This window comes from Melanerpes formicivorus, unplaced genomic scaffold, assembly GCF_026170545.1.
Source record: "Melanerpes formicivorus ecotype bairdi unplaced genomic scaffold, bMelFor1.0.p_v2 SCAF_415, whole genome shotgun sequence".
Lineage (NCBI taxonomy): Eukaryota > Metazoa > Chordata > Aves > Piciformes > Picidae > Melanerpes > Melanerpes formicivorus.
Genome location: NW_027142767.1, coordinates 102,259 through 121,332, shown reverse-complemented (window position 1 = coordinate 121,332; position 19,074 = coordinate 102,259). Strand labels below are relative to the sequence as shown.

The following is a 19,074-nucleotide window of genomic DNA, read 5'->3' as shown; positions in this document are numbered from 1 at the left end:
GGCCAGGCTGGATGAGGCCTGGAGCAGCCTGGGCTGGTGGGAGGGGTCTCTGCCTCTGGTGGGGGTTGGAACTGGATGAGCTGGAAGGTCCCTTCCAACCAAGCCATTCCAGGATCCATTCTATGAAGTCCTGGCTGCTTGGCATCAAACCCCCAAAGGCTGAACTTCCCTTTGGCTTCTGCCAAGCAGCAGCAGGCAGCATCCTCTGCCTTTGCCAGCTGTCAGCTTGTGCTGCTCTGGGCTGGACCTGCAGGCCAAAAGCCCAAATGGAAGCTGATGGAGATTCCCTCCCCCTCTCCCTTGGCTGGGAAGGTCAAGCAAATCAGGCAGGAGAAAGGAGAGGTAAGCTCAGGACAGCAAATGGTCTGGAATCTGTTGGGCAGAAGAAAAGGTCCTTGTTCCACTCTCTTTGTGTAGATCTCAGTCCCAGGGCAGGTTCCAAAGGGATAGGGTGAAGGGCAGGGGGCAAAGCATCCAAAGGCAGCCCCAGCTGGCACTGGACTCCCTTGGTGCCAGTGGCTGCAGCTCTTCAGGAGGTGTGGATGCAGCAGGGAGCAGCAGGGGGGGGATGCAGCAGCCCTGGGGAGCCTTCTGTGCAGCAGTGGCTGTGCAGGGGAAAGAGAGAGCAGGAGCAGAGCTCTGCCCTGCCTAGCAAGGCTTGCTGGGCAGGGAGGGGCAGTGGCATAGAGCCCCTTGGAGCCAGGGGCCCCCTCCTCCTGGGAGGGGGAAAGCCAAGTCTCTCTCTGCCCAGCCAGAGCAGCTGGGGCTGGGCTCTTTTCAGCCCCCATCAAGGGGGGTGTAACCCTGCAGGGAGGTGCTTGGGCAGGACACAAATCAGCCTCCTGGAAGGAAAGAAGGTTCCTCAGGGCTTGCCATGGGATGTCTTGCAGGTGATCCTGCACAACAAAGGAGCCATCCATGCCTCCTGCAGCTGCAGCTGTGGGCTCCTGCTTCAGCTCCTGCCCCTGCCAGGGCCTCCTTTGGCCAGATGAGTTCCAACTCCTGCAGGTCTGCTTCTGTCCCCCTGTCCTGGGGCACTTGAGAGAGGAGTTGAGGTGCAGTGTGGAAGGATCCCCTGAGCCTGGGCCCTTGGCTGTCAGGTGAGAGGCTGAGTGCAGCCCCCTGTGCTGTGAGAGCAGCTTTGCAGCCTGCCAGCAGCAGTGCAAGCTGCAGGCTCTGCAGTGCTCTGCAGCCAAGCCAAGGCCTCCTCTGCTGTGTCCCCCCAGGGGCTGTGTCTCTGCACCCCCTCTGCGCTTCCATGTCCCTTGCCTGCGCTTCGGGGACGGCTCCTGGGGTGAGTGTGGCCTGGCCTTGGAGCACAGCCCGAGGGCTCTGCAGCCCCAGAGTGCAGCCTCAGAGCCTCCAGCACTGGTGGCCCTCCAGAGCAGCCTGCAGGAGGTTCCAGCAGGGCTGCAGGCTGCCTGGGCAGGGCTTTGCCATCCTGAGGGCACAGAGGCCCAAAGGACTGGCAGAGCAGGGTCTTGTGGGGTCCCTGATGGTCTGATCAGCCCCAGGCTGCCAGTCCTTGGCAGCAGGATGGCTGTGAGAGCCCCAGCAGGGCCCAGGGGCTGGGACTGCAGGAGCAGGGAGTTGAAGCTCTGGCCTAGCCCATAGCTGCTGTGGGTCAATGTTGCCAGGCCTGGAGACCATTTCCCCCTGAGCTGCAGGGTGAGATGTTGCTTGGTGCTGGGAGGGCCACTGGCTGTCACTGCCAGGGAATGTGGCCAAGAAAGAGCTCTGCCTCAGGCCCTGGTGTGCTCAGAGCCCTGGCTCCTTCTCCTTGCCCAGCAGAGGCCCAGCTCTGCTGCCTGAGCACTGAGCTGCAGGTTCTGCTGCTTCAGCTCAGGCTCCCAGAAGGCTTTTCCCTGAGGGGCTCTCAGCTCTGCCTGGGAAGCCAGTTCTGGGCTGACTGAAGAGCTGTGCTCAGCCTGGCCAGGATGCCTCTCTGTTTTCCTCCTGCTGAGGGACTTGGCTAAGAGAAGTGCTGGCCCTTGCTGAGCTGCATCCTCCCCTCCCTCCATCCCTGCCCTGTCTCTTGGCTTCCTTGTGAGCAGACAAAGCCAGAGGGATGCCAGCAGGCAGCGGCCTGGGATCCAAGAGGAGAAGAGTCCTCTCCAGCTGCTGGCCTGGAGAAGGCTCCTGGTGCTTGCTGTGCCCTGCTGGCCACCCTCTGCTGAGAGCAGCCTTGGCCTTCTTGGCCAGGAGGGCCCCTGGCTGCCCGATGGGGAACTTGTTGTCCCCCAGCAGTGCCAGCACAGAGCTGCTTGGCTTCCGCGGCAGCTGCAGCTCAGAGGGAAGAGAGCCAGAGGCCAAGGGCAGCCTGAGCATGTCAGGAGATTGCCTGCAGGAGGCAGAGGAGCTGTGTGCAGAGGTGCAGAGCTGTGTCCTTTCTCCTAGGCTTCCCTCCCAGCCTGTTCTGTCGCCTGACCAACACCTCCCTGCTGCCTGTGGCCTTCACCCTCCGTGTGCCCGGGGACGGTGTGGCAGAGCCCAGCGTGCCCAGCGCTGCCCAGGGGCTGGACACCTCTCTGCCCTGCTGGGAGAGGAGAGCCAGGAGCTGCCTCAGGCCCTGTGAGTTCACCATCAGCCCTGGCAGAGGCACCATCCCTGCCCTGAGCTTCCAGGACATCCAGGTAGGGAGCAGTGGGGCCAGAGGGGCTTCAGCAGCTGGGGCTGAGGCTGCCCTGCTCTGGGAGAGGGCTTCAGTGCTGCTGGCTGGGAGGGGGAGGCCAGGCAGAGCCCTGCAGCAGGGCTGGGCTGTTGGGAGCTGTGCTGCTCTGGGGCTTGCCTGAAGGAGCAGCCTTTGGAGCCTGCAGGCAGAAGCTGCAGCTCCTGCCCCCCAGGCTCCAGGCCAGAAGCCACTGCTGAGGCTTTCAGAGCTGCTTAGGCTGATTCCTTGGCCTGCAGCTGGGCAGAGGAAGGCTGAGGGCAGCAGGAGGCTGTTGCAGGGAGAGATGTGGCTGGAGGAAGCAGTTAGCTTCTCTGCCTGCTCTTCTTCCTCCTGTGCTGTGGGCAGGATGAGTTGGATTCCCTGCAGTGCTCTGCAGGGGGACTGCAGAAGCTGTGGTGGCTGTGAGCTGAGCAGGTTCTGCTGGGCCAAGCTTCTGCAGCAGCTTCCCCCTGCACAGCTGGAGTGGTTCTGCTGGAGGCAGCAGCTCTGCCCTGCACTGCTGCTGTTCCCTGGCCATGCAGTGCTGAGTGGCAGCCTGCTGGGGCCTGCATTCCTCTCACCCATGGCCTGGGAGCTGCCACAGGCACTTCTGCAAGCAGCTCTTGCCAGCAGCCTTGTGGTGCTGCCAGGGCCTGTGCTCTGCAGATGGAGCAGCACCAGGGCCAAGGCCTCCCTTGCTTCCCATGGCCTGGGAATGGAAAGGCAGCAGCTGTGGGGGTGCTGAAGTGTTTGGGGCTTTGCTCTCCCCCCAGCTCACCCTGTGCTCCAACACCCAGGGCTTGTATGAGCTGGCTCTGGTGCTGGATGTGGATGGTGTGGGCCAGGAGCTGCTGGCACTGCCCCTCACAGCCAGGGACCAGCACTTTCCTTGCAGCCCTTTGGCTCTCCTGCTGCCTCCAGCCCCTTGCATGTGGTTTGCTGGCTGCAGCTCCCCAGGAGGAGCCTTGCATCATGAGCTGGTTCTGCCCAGGCAGAGCTGGGAGCAGCAGGGCTTGCAGGCAGCCCCCTGGAGGAGCATCTGCCCAGAATGGGCAGGCCTGGCCCTGAGCCTTTTCCTAGAGGGCACAGCAATTCTGTGGCTGCTTGGCACTGCCCCTCCCCTGGCACAGCCTGGGGCCATTTCTCTTGTGCTGTCACTTGTGCCTTGGGAGCAGAGCCCAAGCCCCAGCTGGCTCCAGCCTCCTTGCAGGGACTTGTGGAGAGCCAGGAGGGCTCTGCTCTGCCTCCTTTGCTGCAGGCTAAAGCAGCCCAGCCAGCAGCTCTGCTCCTGCCCAGCCCTGTTCTCCAGAGCCTGCCCCAGCTGTGTTGCCCTTCTCTGGACCTGCTGCAGCCCTTCAGTGGCCTTCTTGGAGTGAGGGGCCCTAAAGTGCTGCCAGGATGTGAGGGGTGGCCTCAGCAGTGCTGAGCCCAGGGGGCCAATCCCTGCCCTGCTCCTGCTGGCCACAGGCTTGTTGCTCCAGGCCAGGCTGCTGGTGGCAATTTGCAGCCACTCTGCTCTAGGCAGCTGTGTTCTGCTCCCTTCCATGCCACACGAGGGGTCAAGCAGCCTCTCCTCTGCCAGTGTCTCCATTGCCTCTGGCCCTCTCTCTGCCCAGCTGTGTGGTTCCTGCTCTGCGAGTGCCCAAGCCCGTGGTGACCTTCGGCCGCTGCTACCTGCAGCTCCCTGCCCAGCAGCTGCTGCCCCTGGGGAAGGACAGCGACCTGCCAGGCTGCTATGCACTGCTGCCTCAGGTTGGCATCACCCCCACCCACCTCCTGCCCCCAGGGCTCAGCCAGGCTGTGCTGGGGAGCAAAGGGCTTTGGGAGAGAGAGACCTTGATGCTTTCCAGTCCATCCTACAGGTTTGCTGGGAACAGGAACCCACTGTCTTGGTCTGGAGAGGGAAAGAGCCTCAGTTCTTGTGAATATTCCTGTGTTAGGAAATTAGAGGCACAGAGGAGGCCAAAATAGCAACAGCTAGACTGTGTAGTACACAAATAAAGTGGATGGATCAGAAGGGGAGAGAGAGAGAAAATAGGGAGAGAGAGAAGAGGAATTCTATTGGCACCCCCTCACCCCCCAAGACAGTTTGGGTCTGTGGAGGAAGGGTGCTGCAGCTTTGGCTGTAGAGCAGAGGTCATTGCTGTCCTCTGAGCAGCCTCTGCAGCTCCATGAGTTGTAGCAGGCACAACTTAGGACATGGAGAGAGGGCTCCTTTTGGTCTGCTTCTTCCAGGGTCTCTGTCATTTTTCCTCTCCTGGTATGCTCTCCGTTTTCCTTCAGAGCAGCATTGTCCTGCCTCCTGTCTTGGCCTTCTCCTGCCTTGGCCTTCTCCTGCCTTTGCCTTCTCCTGCCTTGGCCTTCTCCTGCCTTGGCCTTCTCCTGCCTTGGCCTTCTTCTGTCTTTGCCTTCTCCTCTCTTGGCCTTCTCCTGTCTTGGCCTTCTCCTCTCTTTGCCCTCTCCTGTCTTTGCCTTCTCCTCTCTTTGCCTTCTCCTGCCTTTGCCTTCTCCTGCCTTTGCCTTCTCCTGCCTTTGCCTTCTCCTGCCTTTGCCTTCTCCTGCCTTGGCCTTCTCCTGCCTTGGCCTTCTCCTGCCTTGGCCTTCTCCTGTCTTGGCCTTCTCCTGCCTTGGCCTTCTCCTCTCTTGGCCTTCTCCTCTCTTGGCCCTCTCCTGTCTTTGCCTTCTCCTGCCTTGGCCTTCTCCTGCCTTGGCCTTCTCCTGCCTTGGCCTTCTCCTGCCTTGGCCTTCTCCTGTCTTTGCCTTCTCCTCTCTTGGCCTTCTCCTGTCTTTGCCTTCTCCTGCCTTGGCCTTCTCCTCTCTTGGCCTTCTCCTCTCTTGGCCTTCTCCTCTCTTGGCCTTCTCCTCTCTTGGCCTTCTCCTGCCTTGGCCTTCTCCTGCCTTGGCCTTCTCCTCTCTTGGCCTTCTCCTCTCTTGGCCTTCTCCTGCCTTGGCCTTCTCCTGCCTTGGCCTTCTCCTGTCTTGGCCTTCTCCTCTCTTGGCCTTCTCCTCTCTTGGCCTTCTCCTGCCTTGGCCTTCTCCTGCCTTGGCCTTCTCCTGCCTTTGCCTTCTCCTGTCTTTGCCTTCTCCTCTCTTGGCCTCCTCCTGAGCCAGTAGTTGCTCAGATCTGTTGAACAGCTTTTCAGAGGTGTGTGTTCCAGAGAGCAGGGATAGCAGTGGCCTCTGCCCGTTTCCAGGACAGCTGCAGTCTGCTTATCTCTGCACCTTCCTGAGAGGCATCCCAGTGGCTGCTCCCAATACACATCAGCTATTGCCTGGGCAAGCAGCAAAGGTGACTTTACCTTTGTTGAGTCCCATCAAGAGAGCCAAGATTCAGTCTGTCTCAGCTGCCCAAATGTAAGCTCAGGAAGCAGGGAAATGGGAACCTTCCTGAGGATCAACTTCAGGCAGCAATTTCAGCTCCTTGGGAAGCAGTTTGCGCTCTGGCTCTGGGGTGCTGTCATGCAGGAGAACTCAGAGGGTGGTGAGAAGCTGCTCTGCCAGCCCAAGCAGGGAGAGTTGTGAGTGCAGCAGCTTTGGGACCCCCTGAGGATGCTGAGGCCATCCAAGTCTTGCCTTTCATTCTGTGCCTTCCTGCCAGGGATTTCAAACTCTTTGTGAGTTGCTGCTGTGCACACCTTAAGGGTTGACATTTTTCTACAAGTTCCCTCTGCAGTAACCTTTGATTGCCAGGATCAACCCAGGCTGGAGAGCAGCCCTATGGAGAAGCCCCTGAGGATACTGAGGGCTGCCAAGCTGCTCCTGAGCTGGCATTGTGCAGTACCAGCCCAGAGCCAGCTGTGCCCTGGGCTGGTCCCCAGCAGTGGGCAGCAGGGGCAGGGAGGAGATTCTGCCCCTCTGCTGTGCTCTGCTGAGCCCCCCTGCAGTGCTGGGGCAGCTCTGGAGGCCTCAGCACAGCCAGGGACCTGTTGGAGTGGGGCTGGAGGAGGCCACAGCAATGCTGGGAGGCCTGGGAGCCCTCTGCTGTGAGGCCAGGCTGGGAGAGTTGGGGCTGCTCAGCCTGGAGAGGAGAAGGCTCCAGGGAGAGCTCCTGGTGGCCTTTCAGTGCTTCAGGCTGGGGCCAGGCTTTGAGCAGAGCCTGTTGGGAGAGGGGATGGCTTGAACTGAGAGAGGGAGCTTCAGGCTGGAGAAGAGGAAGACATTTTTTCACTCTGAAGGTGGTGAGAGCCTGCCCAGGGTGCCCAGGGAGGTGAGAGATGCCCCTCCCTGGAGCCTGGCCAGGCTGTCAGGGGTGCTGAGCAGCCTGCTGCAGTTGCAGCTGTCCCTGCTCAGTGCAGGGGGCTTGGACTGGAGGAGCTTGAAAGATCCCTTTCAGCCCAGCCCCTTCTGTGCCCCTGCCCCTGCCAGGAGCACCAGGAGGATGCTGCTGTGCTGGGCTCCAGCCCCGTGCCCTGTGGGCTCATTCAGCCTCACAGCTCCGTGGAGGTGCCACTGAGCCTGGGGGCCCAGGTGCCAGGAGAGCAGCACACTCCTGCCCGTGTGGCCGTCTTTGGGCGTGCAGGACACCCCCTGGTGAGTGCTGGAGGGGCCTGCTCCGTGCCACAGGGCTTGCTGGAGCCTGAGGTGTACAGGGCTTCTTGCAGGGCAAAGGGGGCTTGTACCACAGGGATCCCTGGCACTGGGTGAGGGGGAGAGGAGAGGCAGCGTGGTGCCCTCTGGGAGGGTGATCAGAGTGTGTGCCACAGCAGTGCACTGGGGACAGGGCAGATGGGGGAAGGAGCCAGCACTGTCCCTGGCTCTCCTCCTCTGCTCTTAGGAGAGGAGCAACAACTGCTGCTGCCTTGGGGGTCCTGGGGAGGAGCAGCCAGGGACAGCCCAGAGTGCTGCTGAAGCAAAGGCTGGCTCTGGAATGAGTGAGAAGGTGCTGCAGCAAAGGCATCCAGCTGCCACCTCCAGTGCTCTTTGCTGCTTCTGCAAGAACACTGCTTTGGCTCAAGAGACCAAAAGGCTGCTGGAGTGCTGCCATCAGCTCTGTTCCTCAGGTGGTGCCAGGATTACCCCAGAGCACAAAGCAGAGCAGCAGCTTCCATGATCTCTCCTCTGCAGAGCCAGCTTGGTGCCAGCTAGGGCTGCTGGTCAAGGGGGAGCTTTGGGAGTGTTCCAAAAGCTGCTGCCCAAGCCTGGCTGTGCAGCAGCAGAAGCCAGGGAGAGTGGTTTGGGGCAAGGCTGAGCAGCAGCAGGGCTGGGAGCAGGCACAGGGCAGAGGAAGGAGAGCTGCTGGAGAGACTGCAGCCTGGGCAGGCTGCTTTCTTTCCCCCTGACAACAGCAGCTTGTGGCTTTCAGCTGGGGTCCCTCCAGAGCCCACCCTTGCTGCAGGCCTCCTGCTTCAGGCTTCCAACACTGCCAGCTTCCAGCAGGCAGAGCTCTCCCCCATCCAGGAGCAGCCCCAGAGCTGTCTGACCCTTGCCAGCTTTCCCCATGGTGTTTTTCCTCTCTCCTCCCTGGAGCAGAAGGTCTCTTTGGTGAGCACTGGAGAGGGCCCAGTTGTCTCTGTGCAGCCCAGCCAGGTCGATTTTGGCAGCATCCAAGTTCTGCAGGAGGCCTCCCGGTGTCTGCAGCTCTGCAATCAGAGCCCCATCCCTGCAGCCTTCCAGGCAGAGGTGCTGAGTATCTGGAGAGGCTTCCAGTGGCAATGGCTGCTCTGTGGCCACCCGGGGCTCAGTTCTCCTCTGGAGCCTTTCCAGCTGGCTGCCTGAGAGAGCAAGCAAGATCTTCCATCAGAAGGTGGCCAGGGGAGCCTGGCTGTGGGGGCAGGTTCAGCTGGGGCAGCCCTCAGGAGCCCAGAGCTTGAGGAGAGGTTTGAGCAGCAGTGAGCCTGGAGCCTGTTTCCAAGCTCTCCCTTTCCTTTGTGGAAGGTCTCTGGCTGTGGGAGTCATGGCTTTGGAGCTCTGGGATCACAGAATGCCTTGGGGTGGAAAAGACCTTTCAGATCCTCCAGGCCAAGCCTCAGCCCAGCACTGCCAGCTCAGCACTGAACCGTGGCCCTCAGCACCACAGCTCCAAGGCTTTGAAATCCCTCCAGGGATGGGGACTCCACCCCTGCCTAGGGCAGCCTGGGCCAGGCCTTGGCAGCCCTCAAGGGAAGGAATTGTTCCTCATGGCCACCCTCAACCTGCCCTGGTGCAACTGGAGGCATTGCCTCTTGTCCTATCACTTGTACCTGGGAGGAGAGACTGAACCCCACCTGGCTCCAGCCTCCTTTCAGGGAGGTGTAGAGAGCCAGAAGGTCTCCCCTCAGCCTCCTTTTCTCCAGGCTGAGCAATGCCAGGTCCTTCAGCTTTGAAATGAGGACAGGGCTCTGAGCAAGCTGCTTTAGTTGAAGCTGTCCCTGCCCAGGTCAGGGGCTTGGAACTAGTTGAAGGTCCCTTCCAAGCCAAAGCATTCTGTGACTCTCTGATCTTCTCCCTGGGATTTGCTGGAGGAAAGTCAACTTCTTGCAGCTTGTCAGTACTTAAAGAGGCCTCTAAGAAAGCTGGGGACAGACTTTTGACTAGGACTTGTAGTGAGAGGCCAAGAGGGATAGTTGGAAACTCCAAGAGGGAGATTTCTAGCAGCTGTCCTGTGAGAGCTCAGGGCTGCCAGGCTGGAAACTCCAGCTGCCTGCCCCTGGCTCCTGCCCAATGCAATGTGCTTGGCTCGTGCCCAGCCTGCCAGCACATTGCTGCCTCCTGTTCCAAAGGGCAAAACCTCTCCAGGGATGCTGCAGGGTTTGGGCTGAGCAGGGCCTCTTGTCCCAAGCACAGCCCTGAAATGTGGAGCATGTCCCACTGCCCCCACGCTGGAGCCTTGGGAGCTGCAGATCTGCATGCCAGTGCATGTCCTGCTGGCCAGGGAGCACTCCCTGCAAGGAGGCTGGAGGAGGAAACAACCTTCTCTTGAGGCCGAGTGTCTCTGGGGCTGGTGAGGTGGTGGCTAATGAGGGGAGTCTGTGAGAGGAGGGTGGCACAGGGGGGGTGTCAGCTCCTGCAGAGGTGCTGCTTGCAGCCCCCCCAGCTCAGCTGCAGGCAAAGGAAGCCCTTCTGGTTTGCTGCCCTCACATCCTTGCTCCTCCAGCCCACAAGAGACCGAGGGCTGTGGCTCCTGGCCTCAGCTGGGCTCTGCCTTGTCTTGCAGTCTGGCAGAGGCTGGTGCTGGAGGGTTGAGCCCAGCCGAGGAGTGATCCCCCCCGAGGGCCAGGTGTCTACAAGACCCTGGAAGGAGGCTGGAGCCAGGTGGGGGTTGGGCTCTTCTCCCAAGGAACAAGTGATAGGAGGAGAGAAGATGGCCTCAGGTTGCTCCAGGGGAGGTTTAGGTTGGACATGAGGAACAAATTCTTCCCCTAAGGGACAAGGCCTGGCCCAGGCTGCCCAGGGCAGTGCTGGAGTCCCCATCCCTGGAGGGGTTTCCTGGAGCAAAGGGTGGCCATGTCTGCCCAGCTGCACTTGGGCTTTCTTTCCAGGAAGGAACTTCCATTCCCATGGGACATTCCCCTGGGTTTCTGTCTGGCTCTGGTTGTTCATCTCTGGCTGTGGCTCTGCTTCCTCAGCAGCCAGAGCTGGGCTGGCTGCCCTGCTCCTCTCAGCCACACTCCTGGTGATCCATGTTCTTAGGCTCAGTGCTCTGTCTCAAACACAACCCCAGCTGCTCTGGTCAGCAGAGGCTGATGAGGGCTGGATGCTTCCTAAAGGATGGAGGCATGAAAGGGATGCCAGGGCCCCCCACCAGCGAAGCCAGTGGTGCCCTGACCACCAGATAGGATCCTAGAATGGTTTGGTTTGGAAGGGATCATCTGGTTCCAACCCTCCTGCCATGGGCAGGCCCTGAGGAGTCCACACCCTGCAGCTCCCCGCTGGCATCTGCAGAGGAAGCCAACTGAGGCAGCAGCTGCCCAGGGGAAGCTGCAGTGGCCTGGAGCTCTTCCTCCATCTGCTTAGTGTCATAGTATCAGTCAGGGTTGGAAGGGACCACAAGTTCCAACCCCCCTGCCATGGGCAGGGACACCCCACACTAGATCAGCCTGGCCAGAGCCTCAGCCAGCCTGGCCTTAAACACCTCCAGGGCTGGGGCCTCAACCACCTCCCTGGACAACCCATTCCAGGGCTTCACCACTCTCATGGGGAAGAACTTCCTCCTCCCCTCCAGCCTGAATCTCCCCACCTCCAGCTTCATTCCATTCCCCCTAGTCCTATCACTGCCTGAGATCCTGAGCAGTCCCTCCCCAGCCTTCCTGTAGCCCCCTGCAGATCCTGGAAGGCCACAATGAGGTCACCTGGGAGCCTTCTCTTCTGCAGACTGAACAGCCCCAACTCCTTCAGTCTGTCCCCATAGGAGAGGTGCTCCAGCCCTCTGCTCATCCTCGTGGCCCTTCCCTGGACACCTTCCAGCACCTCCAGATCCCTCTTGTCATAGGAGCTTGCAGCCAGGTCAGGCCAGCTCAGGGTCTGATCCAGCCTGACCCTCAGGCAGCCCTTTGCTAGAACTCTGCTGAGTGTGAAGCAGCAGGGGCTGGTGCTGCTCTGCCCACAGCAGCTGAGAGGATGTGCTTCAGGAAGCTTTCCCTGGCTGGGCACAACCAGAGCTGCTGCTGGGTGGGGAGAAGCTCAGGGGTAGGCACGGGCTGGCTCCCGCTGAAGGTTTGAGCTAGGTCAGCAGTTCAGAGGTGGTTCCATTGCCAGCTGTGTGGTCAGACAGCAGCAGCAGCAGCTGGGTGAGTGCTGGGCAGTAGCAGCTCTCCTGATCTTTTCCATCTCTGCTCCTCTTGCAGCCTGGCTCCCTGCTGTTACAGCTTCAGGGTCACCAACCGAGGCCGCCGCACCCAGCGGCTCCGCTGGACCGTGGGAGGTTGCTCCCTGCTTGGCCAGCGCCGTTGGCTGCCTTCCCTCAGCAGCACCAAGGGCAAAGCTTCCTCCCAGGGCCCCCCTGCTGCCTGCCCTGTGTTTCAGCTTCGGCCCAAGAGGATGGAGCTGAGGCCAGGCCAAACGATGGAGGTGATGCTGGAAGGCTTCTCCAGCACTCCCCAGGTGAGGTCCCTCACAAGGGCTGAGCCTTCCCCATCAGATCACCTCCCCTGGGACTTGTCCTGCAGCCCCCTGGCACTGGCCTGAGAATGTGAGCAAGAGACTGTTTGAAGGCCACAGGTTCCCCCTGCCAGAGTCCTCTGCTTTCCTTGCTGGCCACCATCAGTGGCTGGGGCTGCTCTGTGTTCCATCCTGCAGCACTTGCTGCTACCAAAGCAGGGGCTGAAGGCAGCTGCTGCTGTGGCAGGTGCCAAGGTGCCAGGTGCTGAGGCAGGAGGGAAGGGCAGAGAGAAGAAGTGACTCACAGCCTGGGAGCAGAGGCAGAAAGGAAGGCAGGAGGGCAGGTTTCCTGTGTCTGGGGGAAGCCAGCAGGGCAGGCAGTGGCTGGAGCTGCAGCATTTCTCCTCTGCAGACAAAGATGGGCAGAGGCCTTGTCTGGCACCAAGTGCTGGAGGAGAGGCAGGAGCCCAGTGCCAGCTCTGCTGATCAGGGATGTTCATCCCCATGGCACCACTGCAACTGGCAGCTTAACTTGCTTTCCTGGGAACAGTGACACTTGCCCCAGGCTCCCAGCCAGCCCTGCTGTGCCAAGGGCAGCCAGGTCTTGCCAGCACCCTTGGATGGGTCGCTGAGCCTCCTCCTGCCTGGAGCCTTCTGCCAGGGGAATGCAGCTCTGCAGAGGAGCTGCACCCTGATGTGCACTGCTGAGCTCCAGCAGCACAGAGGTTGAAGTGGAGAGGGCTTGGACTGGATGACCTTGAATGGTCCCTGCCAAGCCAAGCCAAGCCATGAGATGATTCTCTGTGGGACAGCTCTAGAGGAAGCTCCTGCTGATGTTCATGTTTTGAAGGGTGTTCTAAAGGCTTGCCTCAAGAGTGGCTTGAAGAAGACTTCGTTGCTCACCTGGGTGGCTGTATTGGGGCTGTCCCCATGCAGTTCTGAGCCCAAAGGTTTTGCTGAGGAGGAGCAAAAGGCACCAAGCTGTTGAGTGCAGTGGTGAGAATGTCTCCCTGGAAAGCTGGCAGGGGCTCTGTGCAGCCAGCTGTGCCTGCCTGGCCCTGCAGTCAGAGCCAAATGCTCTGGGAGGAGTTGGGTTGTGGTGCTGTAGCAGAGGAAAGAGCCAGCAGTGGAGAAGTGATCCCAGGAGCTGTCCAGAGCAAGGCTTGGCTGTGAGCCCATCCAGCTTGAGAGAGGACTCTGCTGGGACATGCAAGGCAGCTCTGTCCTGGGGAGGTCTCTTTTCAAAGCAGCTCTGGGAAGGAGGGCAGGAGGCATCCTAGTGGGGAGTGATCCCTCCTTGACCTGAAGGCATCTGCCTGGGGGGGGGTTCCTGTGGGTCACAGAATCCCAGCATGGAGGAGGTTGGAAGGGACCTCTGGGGATCATCCAGCCCAACCCCCCTGCTAAAGCAGGGGCACCCACAGCAGGTTGGCCAGGTTGCCAGTGTCCAGGGGGTGTTTGGAGTCTCTGCAGAGAAGGAGACTCCACAACCTCTCTGGGCAGGCTGCTCCAGGCCTCAGCACCCTCGCTGAGAAGAATTTTCTCTTCCTGCTCAGATGGAGCTTCCTGGGTTCCAGTTTGTGCCCCTTGTCCTGTCACAGGCTCCATCCTCTTGCCCCTCACCCTTTAGCTCTTGCTGAGCATGCAGAAGATCTGCTCTGGGGCTGCTCTTCTTTTTGAGGGGGTTGGACTAGAAGACCTGTGGAGGTCCCTTCCAGCTCAGAGCCTTCTGTGCTTCTGTGTGATTCTGTGATGCTCCAGGCTCAGCAGCTCCAGGTCTCAGCCTTTCCTCCTCAGAGAGGTGCTCCAGGCTCCTCAGCATCTTTGTAGTCTTCACTGGGCTCTCTTCAGTAGTTCCCTGACTACTTTGAACTGGGCAGCCCCAAACTGGACCCAGCTGTGGCCTCAGCAGGGCAGGATGGAGGGGGAGGAGAGCCTGCTGGCCACAGTCTCCTTCAGGAATCCTCTTGGCCTTCTTGGACACAAGGGCAGCTTGCTGGCTCGTGGGCAACTTGCTCTCCAGCAGCACTCCCAGGTCCCTGTCTGCAGAGCTGCAAGCTCCCAGCAGGCCAAGGCCTCAGCTGTGCTGGGGCAGGGGTTGTTCCTCCTCAGGAATCATTTCCACTGAGCTTCCAAGGCAGAGCTGACTGCCCTTGGCCTTTCTGTCTCCTGTTTTTCTGCCCAGTTCCATCTCCATCTTCATTCCATCAGCTCCTCCAGCTTTCTGTAGCACTGTGCTCAGCACTGGGGCACATCAAAGGAAGAACCCTTTGGGGCAGGGATTGTCCCTGGCAGCACAAGCCTCCCCAGAGCTGTTTGTGGCTGTTGGCTGCAGCCTGATGGCCACTGGAGTGCAGGAGAAAGGGGATGCAGCACAAGCTGTGGAGGGCAAGGGGAAACCAGCAGTGAGGGGGGCAGTGGCAGGGCCGTGGCTGGTGGCTGGCAGAGGCAGGCTGTCCTCTGGCCACCCTGCTGGCAGCCCCCATGTGCCCTGTGGCTTCTCCTGCAGGCGGTGAGGGAGCAGCTGCTGTGCCAGGCCGCGGTGGGCAGCGAGGCCAGGAGCACCCAGATCCTGCAGGTGGAGCTCAGCTGCCAATTCATTGCTCCTGCCCTGCAGATGTCCTCCACAGCAATCACTTTCCAGGTGGAGAAGGTGAGTGTCTGGCTGGCATCCTGGCCCTGGATCTGCTGGCTGGAAGCTGTGGCTGTGCTTGGCTTCAAAGGAGGAGGGAAGAGAGCTGCTCTGAGTCCCCAGGGCTTTGGCTGTTGACTGCAGCAGGACCAAGCTTTTGCTGTTAGCACTGAGCTCATTCTTTGCTGCCCTGGGGCTGGCAACAGCCTCAGCAGCACTGCTTTGCTCTTGTTGGTGTGGCACCACTGAGGAGAGTGGCCCCAAGCTCTTGTCCCCCACCCTTTAGCTCTTGCTGAGCACTGATCAGATCCCCTCTGGGGCTGCTCTTCTCCAGGATCAACAGCCCCAGGGCTCTCAGCTCCTCCCAGAGCTGCTCCAGGCCCCTGAGCATCTTGGCACTGTAGCAGGGGCAGCAGGAGCCTGGAGGTTGCTGGCTGGCTGTGCATACTCAAAGCCAGCCTTAGGCTCCTGCAGGCTCTCTGCTGCATCCTGCTTGCTTGTCTCCTCTGCCCAGCACCCCTGGCCTTAGGAGGCTCCTAGAAGCATGAGTGTAGGTGACTGGAACTCCTCTTGTGCTGCTGTCCCCAGGAGAGGACAGGCCACTGCAATCAGATGGGCTGGATCTCTTAGCAGCAGCTGCCTCCTCTCAGGGGCCTGTTCCCTGCACATTCCTGAGGCTGTTCCCCCTGGGCAGTGCTGTGGTTTGCAGCCAGCAGCAGCATCTGCTGTGCTTGGAGAAAGCCCTTCCAGAAGGGGAGAAACCTATCCAAAGAGTCCAGAGGAGCTGTTGGGAGCTCTGGGGGCTGAAGGGTTTGGAAAGGCAGCGGGTGGGGAAGGAGGGCCCTGGGCACTTGGGAGTGAGTGATGCTTCTCTCCTGTGCTTGCAGCAAGCAGGGGATGTCCTAACTCCTCTGGCCCAGCCTCTGTCTCTGAAGAACATCTGCCCCCTGCCCCTCAGCATGGTCCTGGCCTTAGGGCAGCCCTTCTCTCTCTGTGATGTGGAGCAGCAGCCCCTGCCTGCAGATGCTCAGGTGAGCAGCCCTGGGCCTTGCTGCTGCTGGAGTGTGAAGAGGGAGCAGTGTGGTGGTGTGCTCCTGCTGGGAGGGCCCCAAAGCTCAGCTCCTGTGCAGGGCCAAGAGGTCCCTTGGGGCTGGGGGTGCCCAGGTGAAGCTGGGAGCCAAGTGTCCAGCTCTGCTCTGCTGCTCTGCTGCACTGCCTCCCTTGGCTCCTTCCCCAGTGCCAGCTGCAGGAGGTGCCCAGTGCCAGGCCTGTCTCTAACTGCCCACTCCTCTCTCCTCTCTGCAGCTGTGGGACGTGGTCACAGAGGTGGAGCTGCCCCTGCAGAGCTGTGGGAAGCTGCCCTTCCCCTTCGTGGTGCTGAGCCCTGGCACGGGCACTGCCCGCAGCCCCCTGCCCGCGGTGCCCCTGGTGGTGCCCAGCACGGTGAGGATGGGGGCAGCACAAGGGCCTGACCCTGGCCCTGTGCCAGCCTGCCCTGGCTGGGCTTGGAGGGGAAAACCGGGGAGAAAGAGAAGAGCAGGAGGGAACTGTCCCAGCAGCAGGCAGGGCTGGGAGCTGTCTCTGCTGAGGGGATGCAATCACAGGATCCTTTGGCTTGGAAGAGCCCTTTCAGATCCTCAAGGCCAGCTGGGAGCTCAGCACTGCCAGGCCAGCCCCAAACCCTGGCCCTTGGCACCACATCTCCACAGCTTTTCAGTCCCTCCGGGGCTGGGGACTGCCTGCTGCCCTGGGCAGCCTGGGCCAGGCCTTCACAGCCCTTGTGGGGAAGAAATTGTGCCTGATGCCCAACCTCCCCCTCCCCTGGCACAGCCTGAGAGCATTTGCTCTTGTCCTGGGTCACCTCCTGTGGGAGCAGACAGGAACTGCCCTGCCTGCCCCTGCCAGGGCTGCCCAGGAGACTGCCTTGCTCTTGCCTGGCCATGAAGCTCCTGTGCCAGGAGCTGGAGCAGCCCTTCCCTGCTCCTTCACCCCTCCAGCTCTGCTCCTCTGCAGCAGCTGGGGGGGCAGTGAGGGGGCCAGGGCTGAGCAGGGCTGGAGCAGTGCAGAGAGGAGTTTGCAGCATCCCAGCAGCCTGCCCTAGCTGCAGCTGTCCCTGCTCACTGCAGGCCTGAAGGAGCTGCTGGCACAGAGGCTGGCTGGAGCTTCTGTAGTGAGTGGTGGTCCCCAGGGGGCAGGAGCTGGTCAGGACCTGAGGGAGCTGCTTGAGAGGGTCCAGCCAAGGGCTCTGAGGGGACTGGAACATCTGTCTGGTGAAGAAAGGCTGAGGGGCTTGGGGCTTTGTAGCCTGGAGAAGACAAGACAGAGGGCAGATCCCCTCAGTGCTTCTGAAGCCTTCAAGGGGACCCAGGGGGCTCTGGCCAAGGCTCTGTCAGTGGTGCCCAGGGAGAGGACAAGGGGCAATGGGCACACACTGCAACAGCCAAGTTCCATCTGACAGCAGGAGGAACTTCTGTGTGTTGAGGGCAGTGGGGCACTGGGGCAGGCTGCCCAGAGAGGCTGTGGAGTCTCCTCTGGAGCCATTCCAAAGCCTCCTGGCTGCACTCCTGTGCAAGCTGCTCTAGGTGACCCTGCTCTGATGATCTCCAGAGGTCCCTTCCAAGCCCTGTGATTCTGTGACCTTGAAAGGTCCCTTCCCAGCCAAAGCCTTCCAGGATTCTGTGACCTCAGCTCCTGAGCCTTGGGTGGATGTCTCTGGGCTGGAGCAGCATTCCTCTCTCAGGCCCTTGGTGCCATGGGCAAAGGAAGCCAAATGGCTTCCATCTTTCCTCCTGCCTGCCTCCTGCAAGAGGTGCCAGGCTCATGCCCTCTTCCTGCCAGCTTCTGAAGGCACAGCTCTGCTTGGTGCTGCTGTGGCAGCGTGGATGGTGCTGGCAGTGGGGCTGGGCTGGCTCTGGCTGTGTCCTGTGCTGGAGTGGGGGCTCAGGGGGCAGGTCCTGGCCCACTCCTCAGCTTCTCCCTGCAGCCTGAAGGAGAGCAGGGACCTGCAAGTGCAGCCCTGTGTGCAGTGGGCAGCTGAGGAAGGCTGCAGATGTGTCCTGTCACCCAGAGCCAGGTGCCTCTGGATCTGCTTCCTTTTGCTCTGGCCTGGGACAGCTCTTCTGGAAGCCAGAGACACTTCTGGAAGCCCCAGTGACACTTTCTGTTCTAGATCTTGTCCTAGGCTCTGCTGCTGTGTGGCCAGAGATGTGTTTGCAGCTCACAGAATTGTCAGGGTTGGGAGGGACCTCAAGGCTCAGCCAGTTCCAACCCCCCTGCCATGGGCAGGGACACCTCACACCACAGCAGGTTGCTCACAGCCACCTCCAGCCTGGCTGCAAACACCTCCAGGCAGGAGGCTTCCACCACCTCCCTGGGCAGCCTGGGCCAGGCTCTCACCACCTTCATGGGGAAGAACTTCTTCCTAACACCCAACCTGAATCTCCCCCTGTCTAGTTTTGCTCCACCCCCCCAGTCCTGTCCCTCCCTGACACCCTCAAAAGTCCCTCCCCAGCTTTCTTGGAGCTGCCTGCAGAGACCTGAAGGCCACAAGAAGGTCTCCCTGAAGCCTTCTCCTCTCCAGCCTGCACAAGCCCAACTCTCTCAGTCTGTCCTCATAGCAGAGCAGCTCCAGCCCTCTGCTCCTCCTTGTGGCCTTTCTCTGGAGCTCAGCATGAGCCAGGGCAGGCTCCTGCACCCTGAGTTGAACTGCACAGGCAGGAGGTTTGGTGGGAGTCCCAGGTGGGGCTCAGAGCCCTGGACACCCACCTGCACTCCCAGGATCCCAGGAGGGGGGGTGGTTTGCAAGGGGCCTCTGGGGGTCATCCAGCCCAACCTCCTCCTTCCAGCAGGGCACCCCCAGCAGCGTGCCCAGGGGGGGTTGGCATCTCTCCATAGGAGACTCCACAACTTCTCTGGGCAGCCTGCTCCAGGCCTCCAGCACCCTCACAGCAGAGAATTTTCTCCTCCTGGTCAGCTGGAACTCCCTGGGTTCCAGCTGATGCCCCTTGCCTCTTGTCCTGTCAGTGGGCACCACTGACAAGAGTCCAGCCCCATCCTCTTGTCCCCCACAAGCCCTTTAGCTCTTGCTGAGCTTTGAGCAGAGGCCCTCTCTGGGGCTGCTCTTCTCCAGGCTCAACAGCCCCAGGAGTCTCAGCCTCTGAGCCTCACAAAGATGCTGCAGGCCCTCAGCATGTGTGTAGTCTCCCTTGGACTCTTTCCAGTAGGTCCCTGTCCCTTTTGAGCTGAGGAGCCTAGTGGACACCACTGAGGTGCTGTGACAGGAGCTGCTGGCCCTGCAGAGGGCAGGGGCACTTCCCTTGCCTTGCCCAGCACTGCTGCTGGAGCTTTGCTTGGTCAGGCCTGGCTCCTGCTGGCTGAAGGCAAAGCCTGGGAGCAGCAGAGCTGTGCTGGTGCTGAGCAAAGGCCAGGCTGTGCTGAGGGAAGGCCTCCTCCTGCTCTGGAGGGATTCCAGCTCCCCCTGGCCATGCTGCTCTTGGGCAAGCTGCTGGGGGTGCCCTGCTTTAGCAGGGCAGTTGGAGTGATGACCTCCAGAGGTCCTTTCCAGCTCTCCCCACGCTGGCACTCTGGAGGGGACCTGGCAGCCTGGGGCAGGAGACAAGCTCTTGGAAACCAGACAGCTAGAAGGTGCTGCTGTCTGCTGTCTTCTAGAGGAGAACCTGGCTGAGCATCACCCCCTCCATCAAAGCCTCTTTGGTGCATTCCCTCCCTGCAGGGTAGCCTTGGAGCCAGCCAGCAGCAGGTGCTGAAAGTCTCTTAG

At 60.7% G+C, this 19,074-nt stretch overlaps 1 protein-coding gene across 1 annotated transcript; it reads left to right on the top strand.

The window, feature by feature from the left end:
- The first annotated feature begins 11,596 nt into the window (after positions 1 to 11,596).
- LOC137459813 (hydrocephalus-inducing protein homolog) lies at positions 11,597 to 19,074 on the top strand. The gene is made up of 5 exons (XM_068170532.1): positions 11,597 to 11,668; positions 14,175 to 14,318; positions 15,185 to 15,328; positions 15,603 to 15,740; positions 19,030 to 19,074. Exons 1-5 carry the CDS (start codon positions 11,606 to 11,608, stop codon positions 19,072 to 19,074), a joined length of 534 nt encoding a protein of 177 aa, XP_068026633.1. The 5' UTR covers positions 11,597 to 11,605.